The sequence below is a fragment of the Bos mutus genome, chromosome 20 (genome assembly GCF_027580195.1).
Source record: "Bos mutus isolate GX-2022 chromosome 20, NWIPB_WYAK_1.1, whole genome shotgun sequence".
NCBI classification, from domain to species: Eukaryota; Metazoa; Chordata; class Mammalia; order Artiodactyla; family Bovidae; genus Bos; species Bos mutus.
In genome coordinates this window covers 71,044,435-71,060,416 of record NC_091636.1, presented here as the reverse complement: position 1 = coordinate 71,060,416, position 15,982 = coordinate 71,044,435, and the positions used below count along the sequence as shown (strand labels likewise).

Here is a 15,982-nt window from a genome sequence, read left to right as displayed (position 1 = left end):
CTGTGCTTGGTGGACAGCGGCGGCCGAGGCCCTCTTCCTGCCAGCGGCCCTTGCAGCCAAGCCCCGCCTCCCGCCCCCTTCCGTTCGAGAGCATCCTTAGGACCCCAGGTCAGGGGCAGGGAGAGGAGGCCGGGCCCTGAGATCTGAGTTGTGGCTCCCGTGCCTGAACCAGGACCCCGCACACAGCAGGCAGCCCACCCCCAGCGGCATTTCTGAGACCAGCAGCATTTCCCACCCCGCACATCACCCACCCTGCCTTTAGGTTGGGATGATCCCCAGGTTGAGGCTTGTGAAGTCCAGGTAGACACTGCTCTGGGGAGAAGCCGGGGCACCATTCTCCACGTGGTGGCCCCGTGGCGCTGGGCACCTCTGCTACCTCGGGCAGTCCGAGGCCCTCCTGCCACCCTCGCCCACCTTGCTCATGTCCCCATGGTCCTGCCTGACCCTTTTGGACCTTCGGTGACCACTCTCAGCCTCTGGGGCCAGTGAAGTTGCCCCCAGGGTCAACCAGTTCAGTTCAGGTCTGTCCATGAGTCATGTCCGCCTTTTTGTGACCCCATGGGCTGCAGCGTGCCGGGCCTCCCTGTCCATCACCAGCTCCTGAACGTGTGGGGGCCCCTCAAGGACTGCAAGCTGCAGTGGGGCCACTCCCTTGTGGGGGGCTTCTCTTGATTCGAGGGCCTTCAAGGGGGACTCTCCTGCCAGCAGCCCCGGCCACACGGGAGCAGGGGTGGGGGGGAGCCCAGCCGCTGGCAGGCCGCATACTGAGGTCAAGTCTGCTCCGGGCAGCGGGCCCCAACTCAGGTCCCCGTTTCTGCGGGCTCCTCGGTCACCTCTCAGTCCACTACAGGACACAGCCATCCCCTCTGCAGGGGTCCAGGGCCACTTCCTCCTCCTCCTGGGGTAAGCAGATAGGGTGAGGGGAGGGTCCCCGGAGAAAGAACCAGGCTCTGGTGACAGAAGACGAGCCATTTGGGGCCTGAGCTGCTTTGTCCTGAAAGATGATGCTGTGAAAGTGCTGCACTCAATATGCCAGCAAATTTGGAAAACTCAGCAGTGGCCACAGGACTGGAAAAGGTCAGTTTTCATTTCAATCCCAAAGAAAGGCAATGCCAAAGAATGCTCAAACTACCGCACAATTGCGCTCATCTCACACACTAGCAAAGTAATGCTCAAAATTCTCCAAGCCAGGCTTCAGCAATACGTGAACCATGAACTTCCTGATGTTCAAGCTGGTTTTAGAAAAGGCAGAGGAACCAGAGATCAAATTGCCAACATCCTCTGGATCATGGAAAAAGCAAGAGAGTTCCAGAAAAACATGCATTTCTGCTTTATTGACTATGCCAAAGCTTTTGACTGTGTGGATCACAATGAACTGTGGAAAATTCTGAAAGAGATGGGAATACCAGACCACCTGATCTGCCTCTTGAGAAATTTGTATGCAGGTCAGGAAGCAACAGTTAGAACTGGACATGGAACAACAGACTGGTTCCAAATAGGAAAAGGTGTACGTCAAGGCTGTATATTTTCACCCTGTTTATTTAACTTCTATGCAGAGTACATAATGAGAAATGCTGGACTGGAAGAAACACAAGCTGGAATCAAGATTGCTGGGAGAAATATCAATCACCTCAGATATGCAGATGACACCACCCTTATGGCAGAAAGTGAAGAGGAACTCAAGAGCCTCTTGATGAAAGTGAAAGAGGAGAGTGAAAAAGTTGGCTTAAAGCTCAACATTCAGAAAATGAAGGTTGTGGCATCTGGTCCCATCACTTCATGGGAAATAGATGGGGAAACAGTGGAAACAGTGTCAGACTTTATTTTTTCGGGCTCCAAAATCACTGCAGATGGTGACTGTAGCCATGAAATTAAAAGATGCTTACTCCTTGGAAGGAAAGTTATGACCAACCCAGATAGCATATTCAAAAGCAGAGACATTACTTTGCCAACAAAGGTCCGTCTAGTCAAGGCTATGGTTTTTCCTGTGGTCATGTATGGATGTGAGTTGGACTGTGAAGAAAGCTGAGTGCTGAAGAATTGACGCTTTTGAACTGTGGTGTTGGAGAAGACTCTTGAGAGTCCCTTGGACTGCAAGGAGATCCAACCAGTCCATCCTAAAGGAGATCAGCCCTGGGATTTCTTTGGAAGGAATGATGCTAAAGCTGAAACTCCAGTACTTTGGCCACCTCATGCGAAGAGTTGACTCATTGGAAAAAACTCTGATGCTGGGAGGGATTGGGGGCAGGAGGAGAAGGGGACGACAGAGGATGAGATGGCTGGATTGCATCACTGACTCGATGGACATGAGTCTGTGTGAACTCCGGGAGTTGGTGATGGACAGGGAGGCCTGGCATGCTGCGATTCATGGGGTCGCAAAGAGTCTGACACGACTGAACGACTGAACTGCTTTGTCATTGAAGCCTGAAGGCAGGCTTGCCCTGGGGCGGGTCTCAGTGATCAGTGATCTTCAGGGAAGGGAGAGAACAGGAACAAAGGGAAGAAACAATGGTTCAGCATAAAGCAGTCTGAGCCCCTCCCGAGGGCCCACCCTGGGGCAGGGAAGGATGGTGTTGACAGGGGTGACTTCCATCAGCTCAGGCCTGGTGTCTGTGGACTCTGCCCCAGTTCTAGGCTGAGTTCTTTGCTCAGGCCCCTTCATGAATGTGCCTGTGCCCTTAGTTTAAAGCACCCCCAGTCTCGTTGTTTGGGGGAGACCCCTGGGGTCCTCCTCACTTGCTGTAACACTATAACCTTCCTCTCCCACCCTGTGACTTTTTGCTGACACCCACCAAGAGGTTCCAGATGTTCAAGCTGGATTTAGAAAAGGCAGAGAAACCGGAGACCAATTGCCAACATCCACTGGATCACAGAAAAAGCAAGAGAGTTCCAGAAAAAACATCTACTTCTGTTTTATTGACTGTGCCAAAGCCTTTGACTGTGTGGATCACACCAAACTGTGGAAACTTCTTCAAGAGATGGGAATACCAGACCACCTTACCTGTCTCCTGAGAAATCTGTATGCAGGTCAAGAAGCAACAGTTAGAACTGGACATGGAACAACAGACTGGTTCTAAATAGGGAAAGGAGTACATCAAGGCTGTATATTGTAACCCTGCTTGCTTAGCTTATATGCAGAGTACATCATGCGAAATGCTGGGCTGTATCAGTAACCTCAGATATGCAGATGACACCACCCTTATGGCAGAAAGTGAAGAAGAACTAAAGAGCCTCTTGATTAAAGTGAAAGAGGAGAGTGAAAAAGTTGGCTTAAAGCTCAACATTCAGAAAACTAAGATCACGGCATCCGGTAGCATCACTTCATGGCAAATAGATGGGGAAACAATGGAAACAGTGTCAGACTTTATTTTGGGGGCCTCCAAAATTTGGAAAACTCAGCAGTGGCCACAGCACTGGAAAAGGTCAGTTTTCATTTCAATCCCAAAGAAAGGCAATGCCAAAGAATGCTCAAACTACCGCACAATTGCGCTCATCTCACACACTAGCAAAGTAATGCTCAAAATTCTCCAAGCCAGGCTTCAGCAATACGTGAACCATGAACTTCCTGATGTTCAAGCTGGTTTTAGGAAAGGCAGAGAAACCAGAGATCAAATTGCCAACATCCTCTGGATCATGGAAAAAGCAAGAGAGTTCCAGGAGAACATCTATTTCTGCTTTATTGACTATGCCAAAGCCTTTGACTGTGTGGATCACAATAAACTATGGAAAGTTCTGAAAGAGATGGGAATACCAGACCACCTGACCTGCCTCTTGAGAAACCTATATGCAGGTCAGGAAGCAACAGTTATAACTGGACATGGAACAACAGACTGGTTCCAAATAGGAAAAGGAGTACGTCAAGGCTGTATATTGTCACCCTGCTTATTTAACTTCTATGCAGAGTACATAATGAGAAACACTGGGCTGGAAGAAGCATAAGCTGGAATCAAGATTGCCAGGAGAAATATCAATCACCTCAGATATGCAGATGACACCACCCTTATGGCAGAAAGTGAAGAGGAACTCAAAAGCCTCTTGATGAAGGTGAAAGAGGAGAGTGAAAAAGTTGGCTTAAAGCTCAACATTCAGAAAATGAAGGTTGTGGCATCTGGTCCCATCACTTCATGGGAAATAGATGGGGAAACAGTGGAAACAGTGTCAGACTTTATTTTTTCGGGCTCCAAAATCACTGCAGATGGTGACTGTAGCCATGAAATTAAAAGATGCTTACTCCTTGGAAGGAAAGTTATGACCAACCCAGATAGCATATTCAAAAGCAGAGACATTACTTTGCCAACAAAGGTCCGTCTAGTCAAGGCTATGGTTTTTCCTGTGGTCATGTATGGATGTGAGTTGGACTGTGAAGAAAGCTGAGTGCTGAAGAATTGACGCTTTTGAACTGTGGTGTTGGAGAAGACTCTTGAGAGTCCCTTGGACTGCAAGGAGATCCAACCAGTCCATCCTAAAGGAGATCAGCCCTGGGATTTCTTTGGAAGGAATGATGCTAAAGCTGAAACTCCAGTACTTTGGCCACCTCATGCGAAGAGTTGACTCATTGGAAAAGACTCTGATGCTGGGAGGGATTGGGGGCAGGAGGAGAAGGGGACGACAGAGGATGAGATGGCTGGATGGCATCACCAACTCGATGGACGTGAGTTTGAGTAAGCCCTGGGAGTTGGTGATGGGAGGCCTGGCGTGCTGCAGTCCATGGGGTCGCAAAGAGTTGGACACGACTGAGTGACTGAACTGAAAATCACAGCAGATGGTGATTGCAGCCATGAAATTAAAAGATGCTTGCTCCTTGGTAGAAAAGCTATGACCAGCCTAGACAGTATAATGAAAAGCAGAGACATTACTTTGCCAACAAAGGTCCGTCTAGTCAAGGCTATGGTTTTTCCAGTGGTCATGCATGGATGTGAGAGTAGGACTATTAAGAAAGCTGAGCACTGAAGAATTGATGCTTTTGAACTGTGGTATTGGAGAAGCCTCTTGAGAGTCCCTTGGACTGCAAGGAGATCCAACCAGTCCCTCCTAAAGGAGATCAGGTCTGGATGTTCATTGGAAGGACTGATGCTGAAGCTGAAACTCCAGTAGTTGGGCCACCTCATGCAAAGAGTTGACTCATTGGAAAAGACTCTGATGCTGGGAAAGATTGAGGGCAGGAGGAGAAGGGGATGACAGAGGATGAGATGGCTGGATGGCATCACTGACTTGATGGACGTGAGTCTGAGCAAGCTCCAGGAGTTGGTGATGGACAGGGAGGCCTGGCGTGCTGCGGTTCATGGGGTCGCAGAGTCGGACACTAGGGAGCGACTGAACTGGCTGAACCCCAAGGCACCCCCGGCTTTGGGGTGACAGCGGGACCGCCCGTGAGGCCCTCAGGACGGTGGGTCTGGGGGGCCGCGCGGGCTCCTGGGCGGCAGGGCGGGTGCTCGGGAGGGAGGCGGTCTGGGCTGGGCCTGCTGCCCCTGGGCCCCTCCAGCCCTGTGCTTGCGGTCGTGCCCCCGCGCCCAGCCACGCGTCCCGAGCAGCGGAGCACGTGAGGCCTCCTGGAGGGCAGCCATGCCGATGCCGCCCAGGGGGAGGCCCTGGCAGGTCCAGCGAGGCGGCGTCGGGCACACCCAGGCTCCTCTGCACCCTCCCCGCCAGGGCCAGGGTGCACCTCAGACAAACCCGCCCAGCCCCACGGGCGCCCCTCGAGAGCGGGGTCTTGTGGGTGCTGAGACCTGTAACCACAGCGGGTGGCCTGACTCAGAAACGTTCGCTCAGCTCTGGGGCTGGAGGCTCGCGTGTGGCCTGGGCTGGGGGCAGTATGCATCCTGCCTCGACCAGCGTCTGAGGCTGCAGGTGGTCAGCCTCTGTCCCCGTCTTCTGCATGCCCATCTCCTCCCCTCCATGTCTCTTCAGGACACTCGTCTTGGAGCCAGGGCCCTCAGCGAAGCCAGGATGACCTCGTCATCTCCAGACCCTGAATCACGTCTGCAGAGAGCCTTTTTCCAGGAAGATACCAGGGGTCAGGGCAAGGATGTGTCTTTAGGGATCACCATTCAGCCCATGAGTGGCATCAAACCTGGGCCCCCCACCCCACCACGTGCCCATAACAGGGGCTGTGGGCCACACATGTGGGGCGGGCAGTGCAGGACGCGGCGCCCAGAGCCCCCAGCCCCCACCAAGGGCGCACAGCCCGTGGAGATTGCACACCGAGGCCTGGCCCGTCCAGCAGATGAGGCTGCTCTGTGAGGTGGTCTGCCTTCCAGGTGGGCCGCGTGGCCGTGCCAGACAGATGTGGGCAGCCAGGCTCCACATCTGCGACCCAACTCCAGGCCTGCGTGTCTTACGAACGTCTGTGAGCCCCCCACCCCGCCGTCCTAGCCCCCCACGTTCTGACACCTTCGCAGCCTGCCCTAAAACAGCATTTCCAGGGGTACCTGGGTACACACTCCAGGCCTCCAGACACTGCACCGTGGCTGGGAATGTCCTCGCCTCAGCACATCGAGGTCGGTGGGCACAGACCCCCCTCCCGAGCCAGGCTGGTTCAGGCTGAGAGCCTCACGGCTCCCCTGCAGTGCTCAGCAACCCCCCAAGACCCAAGGGGCCCCCACGCCCGTCAGACTGGGAAACCCTGCAGGGCCACGAGCCCCAGCCTGTGTTCACAGGTCAGGACTCCAAGGAGGGCGTGCGGTGGAGCAGCATCCGGGGCCTGGGGACCCCTCCCTGCGGGCCAACGGAGCACCCTAGTCCACAGGAGGGCGGGGTCTCTCCTCGTGCAGGCTGCAGGGCAGGACCCAGGCCCCTAGGACCCTGCAGCCCCCGACCTGCATGGGCTCGGATGGGTACCTCCTGAGGAAGGTGGCCCTGGCAATGGCTGGCTCCACCCAGCACTGGGGTCCTCTTGACCACCGTCTGGGTAGTGGCCACATCTGTGGGTGGTCGCCCTCAGCTCACTAACAGCCCTGGGCGGGTGGGCACAGGCGTTCAGGCTGGAGGCGGGTGGCTGGCATTACCTGCAGGCTCCACGGCCCCGCACCCCTGGGAGGCGTCCTTCTGTAAACGGGACGCGGGCCCCGTGCGCCCGGCACAGTCTTGCTCAGCGTCGCAGTGCCGCCTGCTCTGCTCATGAGTCCAGGGGGACGGGAGTGCCTGCGTCTCCAGGCAACGAGGACAGGAGCCGGCCCTGGGGAGGGTTCAGGTGGCGGGGAAGAGGGGGCAGGAGGCTTGGTGCGGGTAAGGCAGTCAACAGACACCCGGCCGCAGGGCCCCCGCTCCCCGTGGCCACCAGAGTGCCCTGTGGGGAGGCAGGGGAGCCACCTGGGGGCTGAGGGCAGCACAGAGCCGGGGGCACTGGGCAGGGTCCGCAGGGAGGTAGCCCCTCTGTGTGTCTGTGTCCCGAGCTCCCCTTCTCATAAGGACAGCCGGGATGAAGCCACCCTAGTGACTGCATCCACCTTAATTGCCGTCTCCAAATGCAGTCATGTTCTGAGGTCCTGGAGGGTCAGGACCCAGGCGGAGGAACACTGGGGACAGCAGCCAGGCCGGCCCACTCGTTGGTCATCACAGAGTCCCGGCACGTCCACCACCCACCACCCGCTCCACAGCCGGTCGTCCGGCGGGCCCTGCCTGGTCCCTCCCCTGCGGCATCCCCAGCGCCCAGACCATTCGGCTCAGCAGCCGCAGAGCACGCAGTTAAGTTTCACGTTAAACTAATTAAACATTTAAAAACTAAATCCTGTTCCAGGGTTGCACTGGCCACGTTTCAAGGGGTCAGCGGGCCCCTTCCCCACCCCTTCTCTGTGCACACTTTCCCGTCTCCTTATCTTCCTGTTTCTCCGTCTCGCTCTGTCCCCCAACCCCAGGCTGAAGTTACCGCCCGGGGTGCTGCCAACTGACCCACCCCCACGAGCCTCGTTCCTCCGCAGCCCACACTCTGCCCTTTGGATGCGTGTGGAGCTCAGTGCAGACAAACCAGCTGAACGTCGAGAGAGGAGAATGGACTTTACCCGCCCGTTCCCCCCACGGGGTGGCCGCCGGATCCTGAGCGCCTGCTTGCGAGGCCAACAGGGGCCGAGGAGGCTGTGGCCCTGTGCCGGCTCCCCTGAGGCCTGGGGTGTGACCCGCCTGTGCAGGGCAGGGCTGGGGACCCTCCAGACCCCAAGAAGTCCCCCTGGAAGGGGGCGGCCCCCACAGCCCGGGAGGTGAGCCCACGGGACGCCAGAACGTCCCAAGCACCCCCTCAAAGAAAGCCAGAGCAGCCCCAAGCTGTGCTGTGGGTGAACCTCCCCAACTCATGGCCTCTTCTACCCCAGGGCCCCCTGCTCCCTGAGCTCAGGGCAGGGAGTCAAGGAGGCTGGCACCACACCCTGCCTCCACTGAGGCTGCCAGAAAGCACCCACCAGCCCCACAGACAGCAGGAAAGAGGGCGGCCGGACGGCGGGAGGGGAAGGCTGCCCGGCTCTGAGCCCATCACAGGGCCCTTGTTGCCACACACATGCACACACAGGCACATACGCACCCTCGTGCCCACAGACACACAGACTGTTCACACAGACACACGCGCACACACACAGGCACGCTCCCTGCCCGTGGCCAAGACACAGTGTGGAAGTCAGCGCCGGGCCCTGCCTGCCGGGTCCCGCCTCAAGCACCTGCACCCAGGCCCCTAGAGGGCATGAGGCTCAGCCCACCCCAGCTCTGACCCGGGAGGTTTGCTGCACCCAGGGCGGAAGTGCAGGCGGCTCCCACCCCACCCTGAGCAGAGGACAGACGACAGCAGAGGCTGCAAGGAAGGGCGAGGAAGCCACGAGGCCAGGAGCACCCAGGGCCCACCCGCCCTTCCCTCTGACAGACCCGAGCTCCCGGGTCTGTGCTGAGGACCACCAGTGCGGGTGGGGGTGCAGGAGGGGGAGTCCGGTCTGTGCCCCCAGCTGAGGGCAGCCTTGAGATCCCCACACATCCAGAGAGGAGGGCCCTGGGCGGGCAGGGAGGCTGGGGGCACGCCGCCCCTTCCCACCAGGGGCTCCGGCCCAGAGGCAGAGCCAGGGGCAGCAGCGTGGCTGGGCCGTCCTGACCTGCGCCCACCCCTCCAGGACGGGAAGGGCCTCACGGGGAGTCCTTTGAGACAGGAAGGCCCGTGGACAAACACACTCTTGTGAGAGGCCTGAACGCGCACCTGCAGAGAGCAATTTAAATTAAAAAGGACCACTCCTGGGAAGGCCTCGCAGTGTGAATTGAGTTAATCAATCTGGCCTCTCCCGGAAGATGGAAGACAGGAGACCAGGGTTCTCTGGGAGGAACGGAGCCTGGGGAAGAACTTACTTTTCCTGTCTGCCCAGCCCTTCTGTATTTCCACTTTGGGGGTGTTTTGTTGTGTTGTAAAACCTCTATGGCATGAAGCAGCATTTTCAGCCATTTTAATATGCACAGCTCAGCGGCGTTAAGGACAGTCACGCTGCTGTGTGAACACCGCCCCACCACCCCCAGAACTCTCTGGTCTCCCCAAGGGAAGCCCTGTCCTCAGCATCGCTGAACCCCCTCTCCCACCCCAGCCCCCAGCCTCACCTCTCTGCTTTCTGTCCCTGAGACCGGGCTGCTTGGGGGCCTCACAGAGGGAGAGTCCAGCAGGCTGTCCCTTCTGTGTCTGGCTCAGCTAACTGAGCACAAAGCCCTCACAGCTCGCCTGCGCTGTCGCGGAGGCCAGAGCGTCCTCCCGTTCCAGCTGGAGCCCCATTCTCTCTTGCGTGCCCACCACGGCTGTGGATCCGCCAATCCAGCGATGGCACCGGGATGTTTCCACGCCGCCGCTGTGAACGCAGGTGCTCGGAGTCCATTCAGGCTCCTGCTTTCAGTTCCGCTGGGTCCACAGCCAGGAGTGGAACCTCTGAGTCAGGCAGTAGCTCTGATTAGTTTTTTGAGGAATCGCCAGGCCGTTTTCCGCAAGGGCTGCACGTTTTCCGCTTTCATCGGCCGTGCCCAGGCACTGCTACTTCCACATCCTCGCCGACACTTGTGATTGTCTGGGTTTTTTAATAGCCATTCAGATGGGTAAGAAGTGGCATCTCGTGGTTTTGATTTGCGTCTCCCTGATAACCAGCGCAGCTGAGCATCTTTCCACATGCTTACTGGCCTTTCATATGTCTTCTTTGGAGAGATGACTTTCAGACCTTTGCCCGTTTTTTAGTGATTGGATTTTGTTGCTATTGTTGAGTTGTGGGTGTCCTTTATATATTGTGGATATTAATCCCTCATCAGACGTACGAGTTGCAGGCACCTCCTCCCACCTGTTGGTTGTCTTTTGACAGTGTCGTTCATGCCCCATGTTCGTAGTCACCCCTCCAATCACTATACTGGGCCAAGAGTCAGCCCTGTGGACACACCTCTGGAGTGCCAGCCCAGGCCTGTTTGGGGCCACAGCCCTGCTCACGGGGACAGAGGCCAGGTGGGAGGGGGAGGGCAGGGAGCCAGAGGCCAGGTGGGCACTACCCACAGGGTGCAGGAGGGCAGCCTGAAGTGGGCGGCTACAGGGGCCCCGGGGCAGAGCTGGCCTGTGCGCGCAGCCGCCAGTGGGTAAAGGGCATCCCATGGCCACCGATAGAGACCCCCTTGTGCCTATTTGCGGTGTGAGCTGGCACGTGCGGGGTGGGCAGAGAGGGCCCACCCAGGGCATTGGGGGCCGGGGCCCCACCGTGCCACCTGACACAGGCCCTGGCTCTCAAGAGCTAAAGCTTCTATTTAAAGAGAAGCTTGATGTGTAAAGGGAGCTGGTGCCTCAGAACCTGTGATGCCCCCTGCCCGGCCCCAGCCCCGGAAAAGAAGCCGAGATGAATGTTCTGTAGCAAAGAAGGGAAGCCAGGGACGCGCTGTGGGTGGTTTAAGCTGCAGGAGGAATCCTCCCCCAGCTCCCACAGGGGCCCATACACAACACAGACACACACAGACAGACACACAGACAGACACACAGACACACACAGACACAAACACACACAGACATCAGCATTAGACACACTCAGACACACACACATACAACACACAGACACACACATACTAGACCCACAGACACACACAGACACACAGACACACACAGACACACACACAGACACACACAGACACAAACACACACAGACATCAGCATTAGACACACTCAGACACACACACAGACACACACAGACACAAACACACACAGACATCAGCATTAGACACACTCAGACACACACACAGACAACACACAGACACACACAGACACACACATACTAGACCCACAGACACACAGACACACACAGACTAGACACACAGACAACACACACACAGACATACTAGACACACAGATACACACACACAGACACACACAGACATTAGACACACACCAGCACACAGACACACAGACACAAGCACACACAGTGGCACACGTGAACATTAGATGTGCGTGAACACACACACACACACAGAAACAGCACAAACACACTCGCTCGAGTGCTCAGAGCGAGAGGCCCGCACTTCCCTCCGCCAGGCGTAACCCCGGGAGCCTGCAGGACTCACGTCTCACCAGCATAACACCCTGTCTCCAAAAGGACCCGGAGGGCCAAACCCTGATCAGGGTGGAGGTGGGGCGATGCTGGGGGGACGGTCCCCTGACGTGGGAAGCCAGTCTCCCCGCCCCGCCCCGGCATCTCCAAGGGCACAGGGCAGGGCTGCCCACAAGGCGGGCAGACAAGGGGGCTGACCTCCCCGGAGCCCCTCAGCCTCAGGCCCCTGGGCACCTCCCACTCCCAGGCCAGCACACCCGCCCAGGCCAGCAGCAGGAGGGCCGGAGGCCCAGAGCAGGCAAGCAGAGGTCGAGCCCACGCTGTGGGCACCGCTGAGACCCTGGCAGAGGCCCTGCCGCCCCCTCACCTGCCTCCTCCCAGGGCGGCCGTGCAGCTGATGCTGTGGTGCCTGCCTCCCCAGGCCCAGGGCAGGCCCAACCAGGCCACATCGCTGAGCTCCCGCTGCCCAGATGGACAGGCTGGCGGGTGGTCCTCAAAGTCCCTTGGCCAGGCAGGCCCCACCAGCCCAGCGGGAGGCCCCTCCCGGAAGTGATGGAAGTGACAGGCGCTGTCCACTGGCCCTGAGAGGCAGGGCCTGGCCCCCGCTTCTAGAACCTTCTGCTCAGGGCCTGTTTCAAGGGCAGCCCACCTCGGGCCACAGAGACACGGAGGTGGCCGGGGGTGGTCTGGCCTCTGAGAGGCGGGGCCTCTGAGTGGTGTGACCCTCAGGGTGGGGACACAAGGAGGAGGGTAGGGGAAGCGAGGTGTCTGGAAAGCCCACCGATCCCACCGGAGGGCCTGCCCCGGGGCCTCTCTGCAGCACCCCTCTCCCGGGAAGTCCCCACGCTCGCTGCCGGCCAGGTCCTCCCCGACCACCCGCGACCCTGCCCACCCCCAGGGCCCCTCCCGGGCGAGCTGCGTGGCCGCCTACCCGCCCTGCGCGCGGGACCAAGTCGGTGACCAGACCGCCCAGCGGCTCCTCCAGTTGGTCATCAGTGGCCGGGAGGCCAGGGAGGGCTCCCGACATGGCCTCGGCCTGGGCCCTGCCGTGAGGAGGCGCCCCTGGGTCACCCCACCACCTGTGGGTGACGGGCAGCTCAGGACAGGTGCCCTCCGAGCGCTCCCTGGCTCAGCCCCAGGCACACTGGTGAGACCCGCACTTGCTGCTTTCAACTTAGTCTGCGTTGTCTTCTTAATGGCAGCGTCAAATAATAGGTCCTTTGTTCTCGTCCAGTGGGAACGACAGAAAATCGTTGGATTGATCCTTGGCGGCGCTGTGCCCGTGAACTCCCGTACCGCTGGAGCCTGGCTGTCTATCGGCTGGGTAGCCAGGCAGTGGCCCCAGACTCAGCGCAGTTTCTACCCCCAAGGGCTGGACGCTGAATGGGTGGGGGCGGGGGGCGGCCGGGAGCCTGAGCCCAGACAGCTGCCCCACAAGAAGAGGTGGGTGGGGGCGGTCCTGGAGTCAGGGGTCCCCGTTCTCACACCTGCAACGTAGAGGACGCTGGGCAGTGCCCTTCCTGCATGTGAGTGTGAGCACGAAGACAGCAGGAGGCCAGCGGAGGGCGTCCCCAGGGGCACAGGCCAGCACAGTGGGCGCCGAGGGCGTCACAGCGGGTGCCGAGGGTCGGCATCACAGAGGGTGCAAAGGGCATCACAGAGGGCGCCGAGGGTGGGCATCACAGAGGGTGCAAAGGGCATCACAGCGGGTGCCAAGGGTCGGCATCACAGAGGGCGCAAAGGGCATCACAGAGGGCGCAAAGGGCACATCACAGAGGGCGCCGAGGGTGGGCATCACAGAGGGCACAAAGGGCATCACAGTGGGTGCCGAGGGTCGGCATCACAGAGGGCGCAAAGGGCATCACAGAGGGCGCAAAGGGCATCACAGAGGGCGCCGAGGGTGGGCATCACAGAGGGCGCAAAGGGCATCACAGCGGGTGCCGAGGGTGGGCATCACAGAGGGCGCAAAGGGCAACAAGGCGCGGGGCAGGTCGCATCCCCCTGCTGGGCCCTGCCGCGTGGGAGAGCAGCCCCATGCGGGACGGCGCCCATCGGGGTCCAGCCAACAGGCCAGGCTGAGGCCCCTTGGCCCAGGCCGAGGCTGTGTCGGGAGCCCTCCCTGGGCAGGGGTCCATGGAGAGCCTGCTGCTGAGCCTCTCGCTGCCACGGCCCCAGAACGTGCACCCCTCTACCTCGGTTCCCCAGAAGGGATGCAGGCCGGCAGGACACCCCAGAAATACGGAGTGGCTCTGATGCGCACCGCTCAGCGCCTGCGGAATCCGCGCTCACAGGAGACTCAGGGTCTGCGGGAGCCGGGAGGCCCCTCGGAGGTGGGGAGGACCCCTCTGGTTCTGGGGTTGAGGCTGCGTGCAGGTCAGTCATCAGGTGCCCACGCACCCCCCACCCCCACCCCGGAGCCCAGGAAATGGCTCCCGGCGGAGAGCGGGACCGGAGACCCAGTGGCCTGACCAGTGTCCGATGAACCAGCCCTCCGCGCAGACGGGGCGGCCACAGGTGCCTGCGCCATCGCCCTCGTCCGGGGTCTGGAGGCTGAAGGTGAGGCGCAGGCAGGGGTTCAGGAATGAAAGGCCGGGGTGGGGGCCCTGGGGAGGAGGCAGCGGGCCGCGGGCGGGGCTGGCGGTCCTCCGAGCACCGCAGGCTGCGGAGGGGCCCCGCCCCTACACACCGCAGCTGAGTTGGCCTGGACCCTGCACTCCCAGAGCGGCGCTGTCACTAGGAGCCTGGGGCTGTCACCAGCCAGTCCCCAGGGACAGCGGCCCAGGACGGATTCCTGTCCGGAGCCCCGCGACAGGCAGGGGGACCGTGATGAGGGGCGCTAAGCCAAGGCCCTCCCCCGTCCTCCCCCGGGGGAGCGAGGCAGACGGGGGCACCAGGTGAACCCCAGTTCGACACCACGCAACCACCCGCGGCGGCCCCGAGGTCAGCGCCCCGGAGTCCTCCCGCCGGATCCACGGCGCAGGCCCGGCCCTGCGCCCCGGACGCGGAGGAAGCGGCGCCCCGAGGGGGCGCACCTACCGTAGTAGCGGCTCGGCTCGCGGCAGTAGCGCAGGATGGGCAGCGCGTCCACCGCCGGCGGCTCCGGGGAGGGTGCGGGGTCCGCGTCGGGGCCCCGGCCGGAGCTGCAGCTCTGACCGCCGCCGCCCCCGGGCCTGGGCCCCGCGTCCCCCGCCCCGCCCGCCGCGGGGGTCACCACAAAGCGCTGGGACATGGTGGCCCCAGCGGCAGCCCCGGCCTCCGGGTGCGGGCGCTGCGAAGGCGGCGAGGACGCGGGCGGGGCCCGGTGTGGGGAGGGCGGGGAGGAGCGGGGCCTGGAGGGGCGGGGCCGGACGCGCTGCACCCGAGAGGCCAATGGACCCTGAGCCCCTGGGACCTAGGCCGGCGCGGGCGTGGGCGCCCGGGGCCGGGCGGGCGGGGCGGCCCGGAGCGCAGAGAGGGACGCGGGCACCGCGGAAAGCCGTCGGGCCTTGGGCAGAGGCTGTGCCCACCTTCGCAGAGCGCCCCTGCTCTCCCCAAGACGCTGAAACCTTGCTCTGGAAGCCAGTACTGTCTCTTCAGGAGAGCGCAGCCGCGGGGTCTCCTTGCAAAACCCCGGAGACCCCGCCCCAGGCGCCAGGGCTGGTCTGGGGAGAGACAGGCCAGGGACGCTGGAGGTCCGGCTTTGGTGTGGGGAGTGCGGCCACCCCCTGAAGCAGCCTGGGGACCTTGAGAATGCCCACTGAGGGCCAGGACCAAGACTCCCCAGTGACCGAGGGTAGAGGCCTCCCACGGGGAGACTCTGGGGGCTAGGGGCCCTGGCCTGGCATTTCCCACCCCCCACTCTGGCCTCTTGGCCACCTGGGTCTAGTCATTCAGCCCAGGAGGTCAGGCAGATGGCCTCCCTCAGAATTCTACCTGGCAGAAGCCCCGGGAGGGCAGGAGGGCTAAGGTGGGGCTGGGGAGGCAAGGGGGCCCTGGGCAAGAACCAGCCACCTCTGTCCCCGGGTTTCCACGGCAGGGCCCCCAGGGATGCCCGGTTTGCTTTCCCTCCAGCCTCAGGTTCACCCCCCTCGCACCTCACTCCTGTGCAACACTTCACTCATTCATCCATTCCCTGAATGTGTACTGGTGCCTAGCAGAGCCCAGCCCTGGGATGACGCAAGGAGGCCGGAGTCCCTGTAGCTCTGAAGCCTGAGTTCCATATGAGAGGCCGCGACAAGAGCTCTGAGTAAGAGACAGAAAGAGAAGGGGTCTGGGGGTGAGATTTTAAGTGGGATGTTGGAGCAGTGCCAGAAGGTGGTGACATTTAAGCAGTGACTTGAAGGTGGTGGGTGTTCAGCAGTGCAATAGTTTCCTTTCCTTCACCTCTTGATCCATCGTAGCTGCTCCTGGTCCAGCCCTCACATTTGCATTCCAGTAGCGGAGGGAAGAAGCAGTGGAAGGGACAATCAGCACCCCTCCCCAGAACG

General features: G+C 60.2%; 1 protein-coding gene across 2 annotated transcripts in view; it reads right to left on the bottom strand.

The window, feature by feature from the left end:
- Window positions 1–14,777, bottom strand: part of SLC12A7 (solute carrier family 12 member 7) — a 65,881-nt gene extending 51,104 nt beyond the window's left edge. For both annotated transcript variants that reach the window (XM_070357766.1, XM_070357767.1), the window contains exon 1: window positions 14,553–14,777. In XM_070357766.1, coding sequence (XP_070213867.1) covers window positions 14,553–14,745 — 193 coding nt within the window. In that variant the 5' untranslated portion in view covers window positions 14,746–14,777. The remainder of the gene's footprint in view (window positions 1–14,552) is intronic.
- Window positions 14,778–15,982: the final 1,205 nt, after the last annotated feature.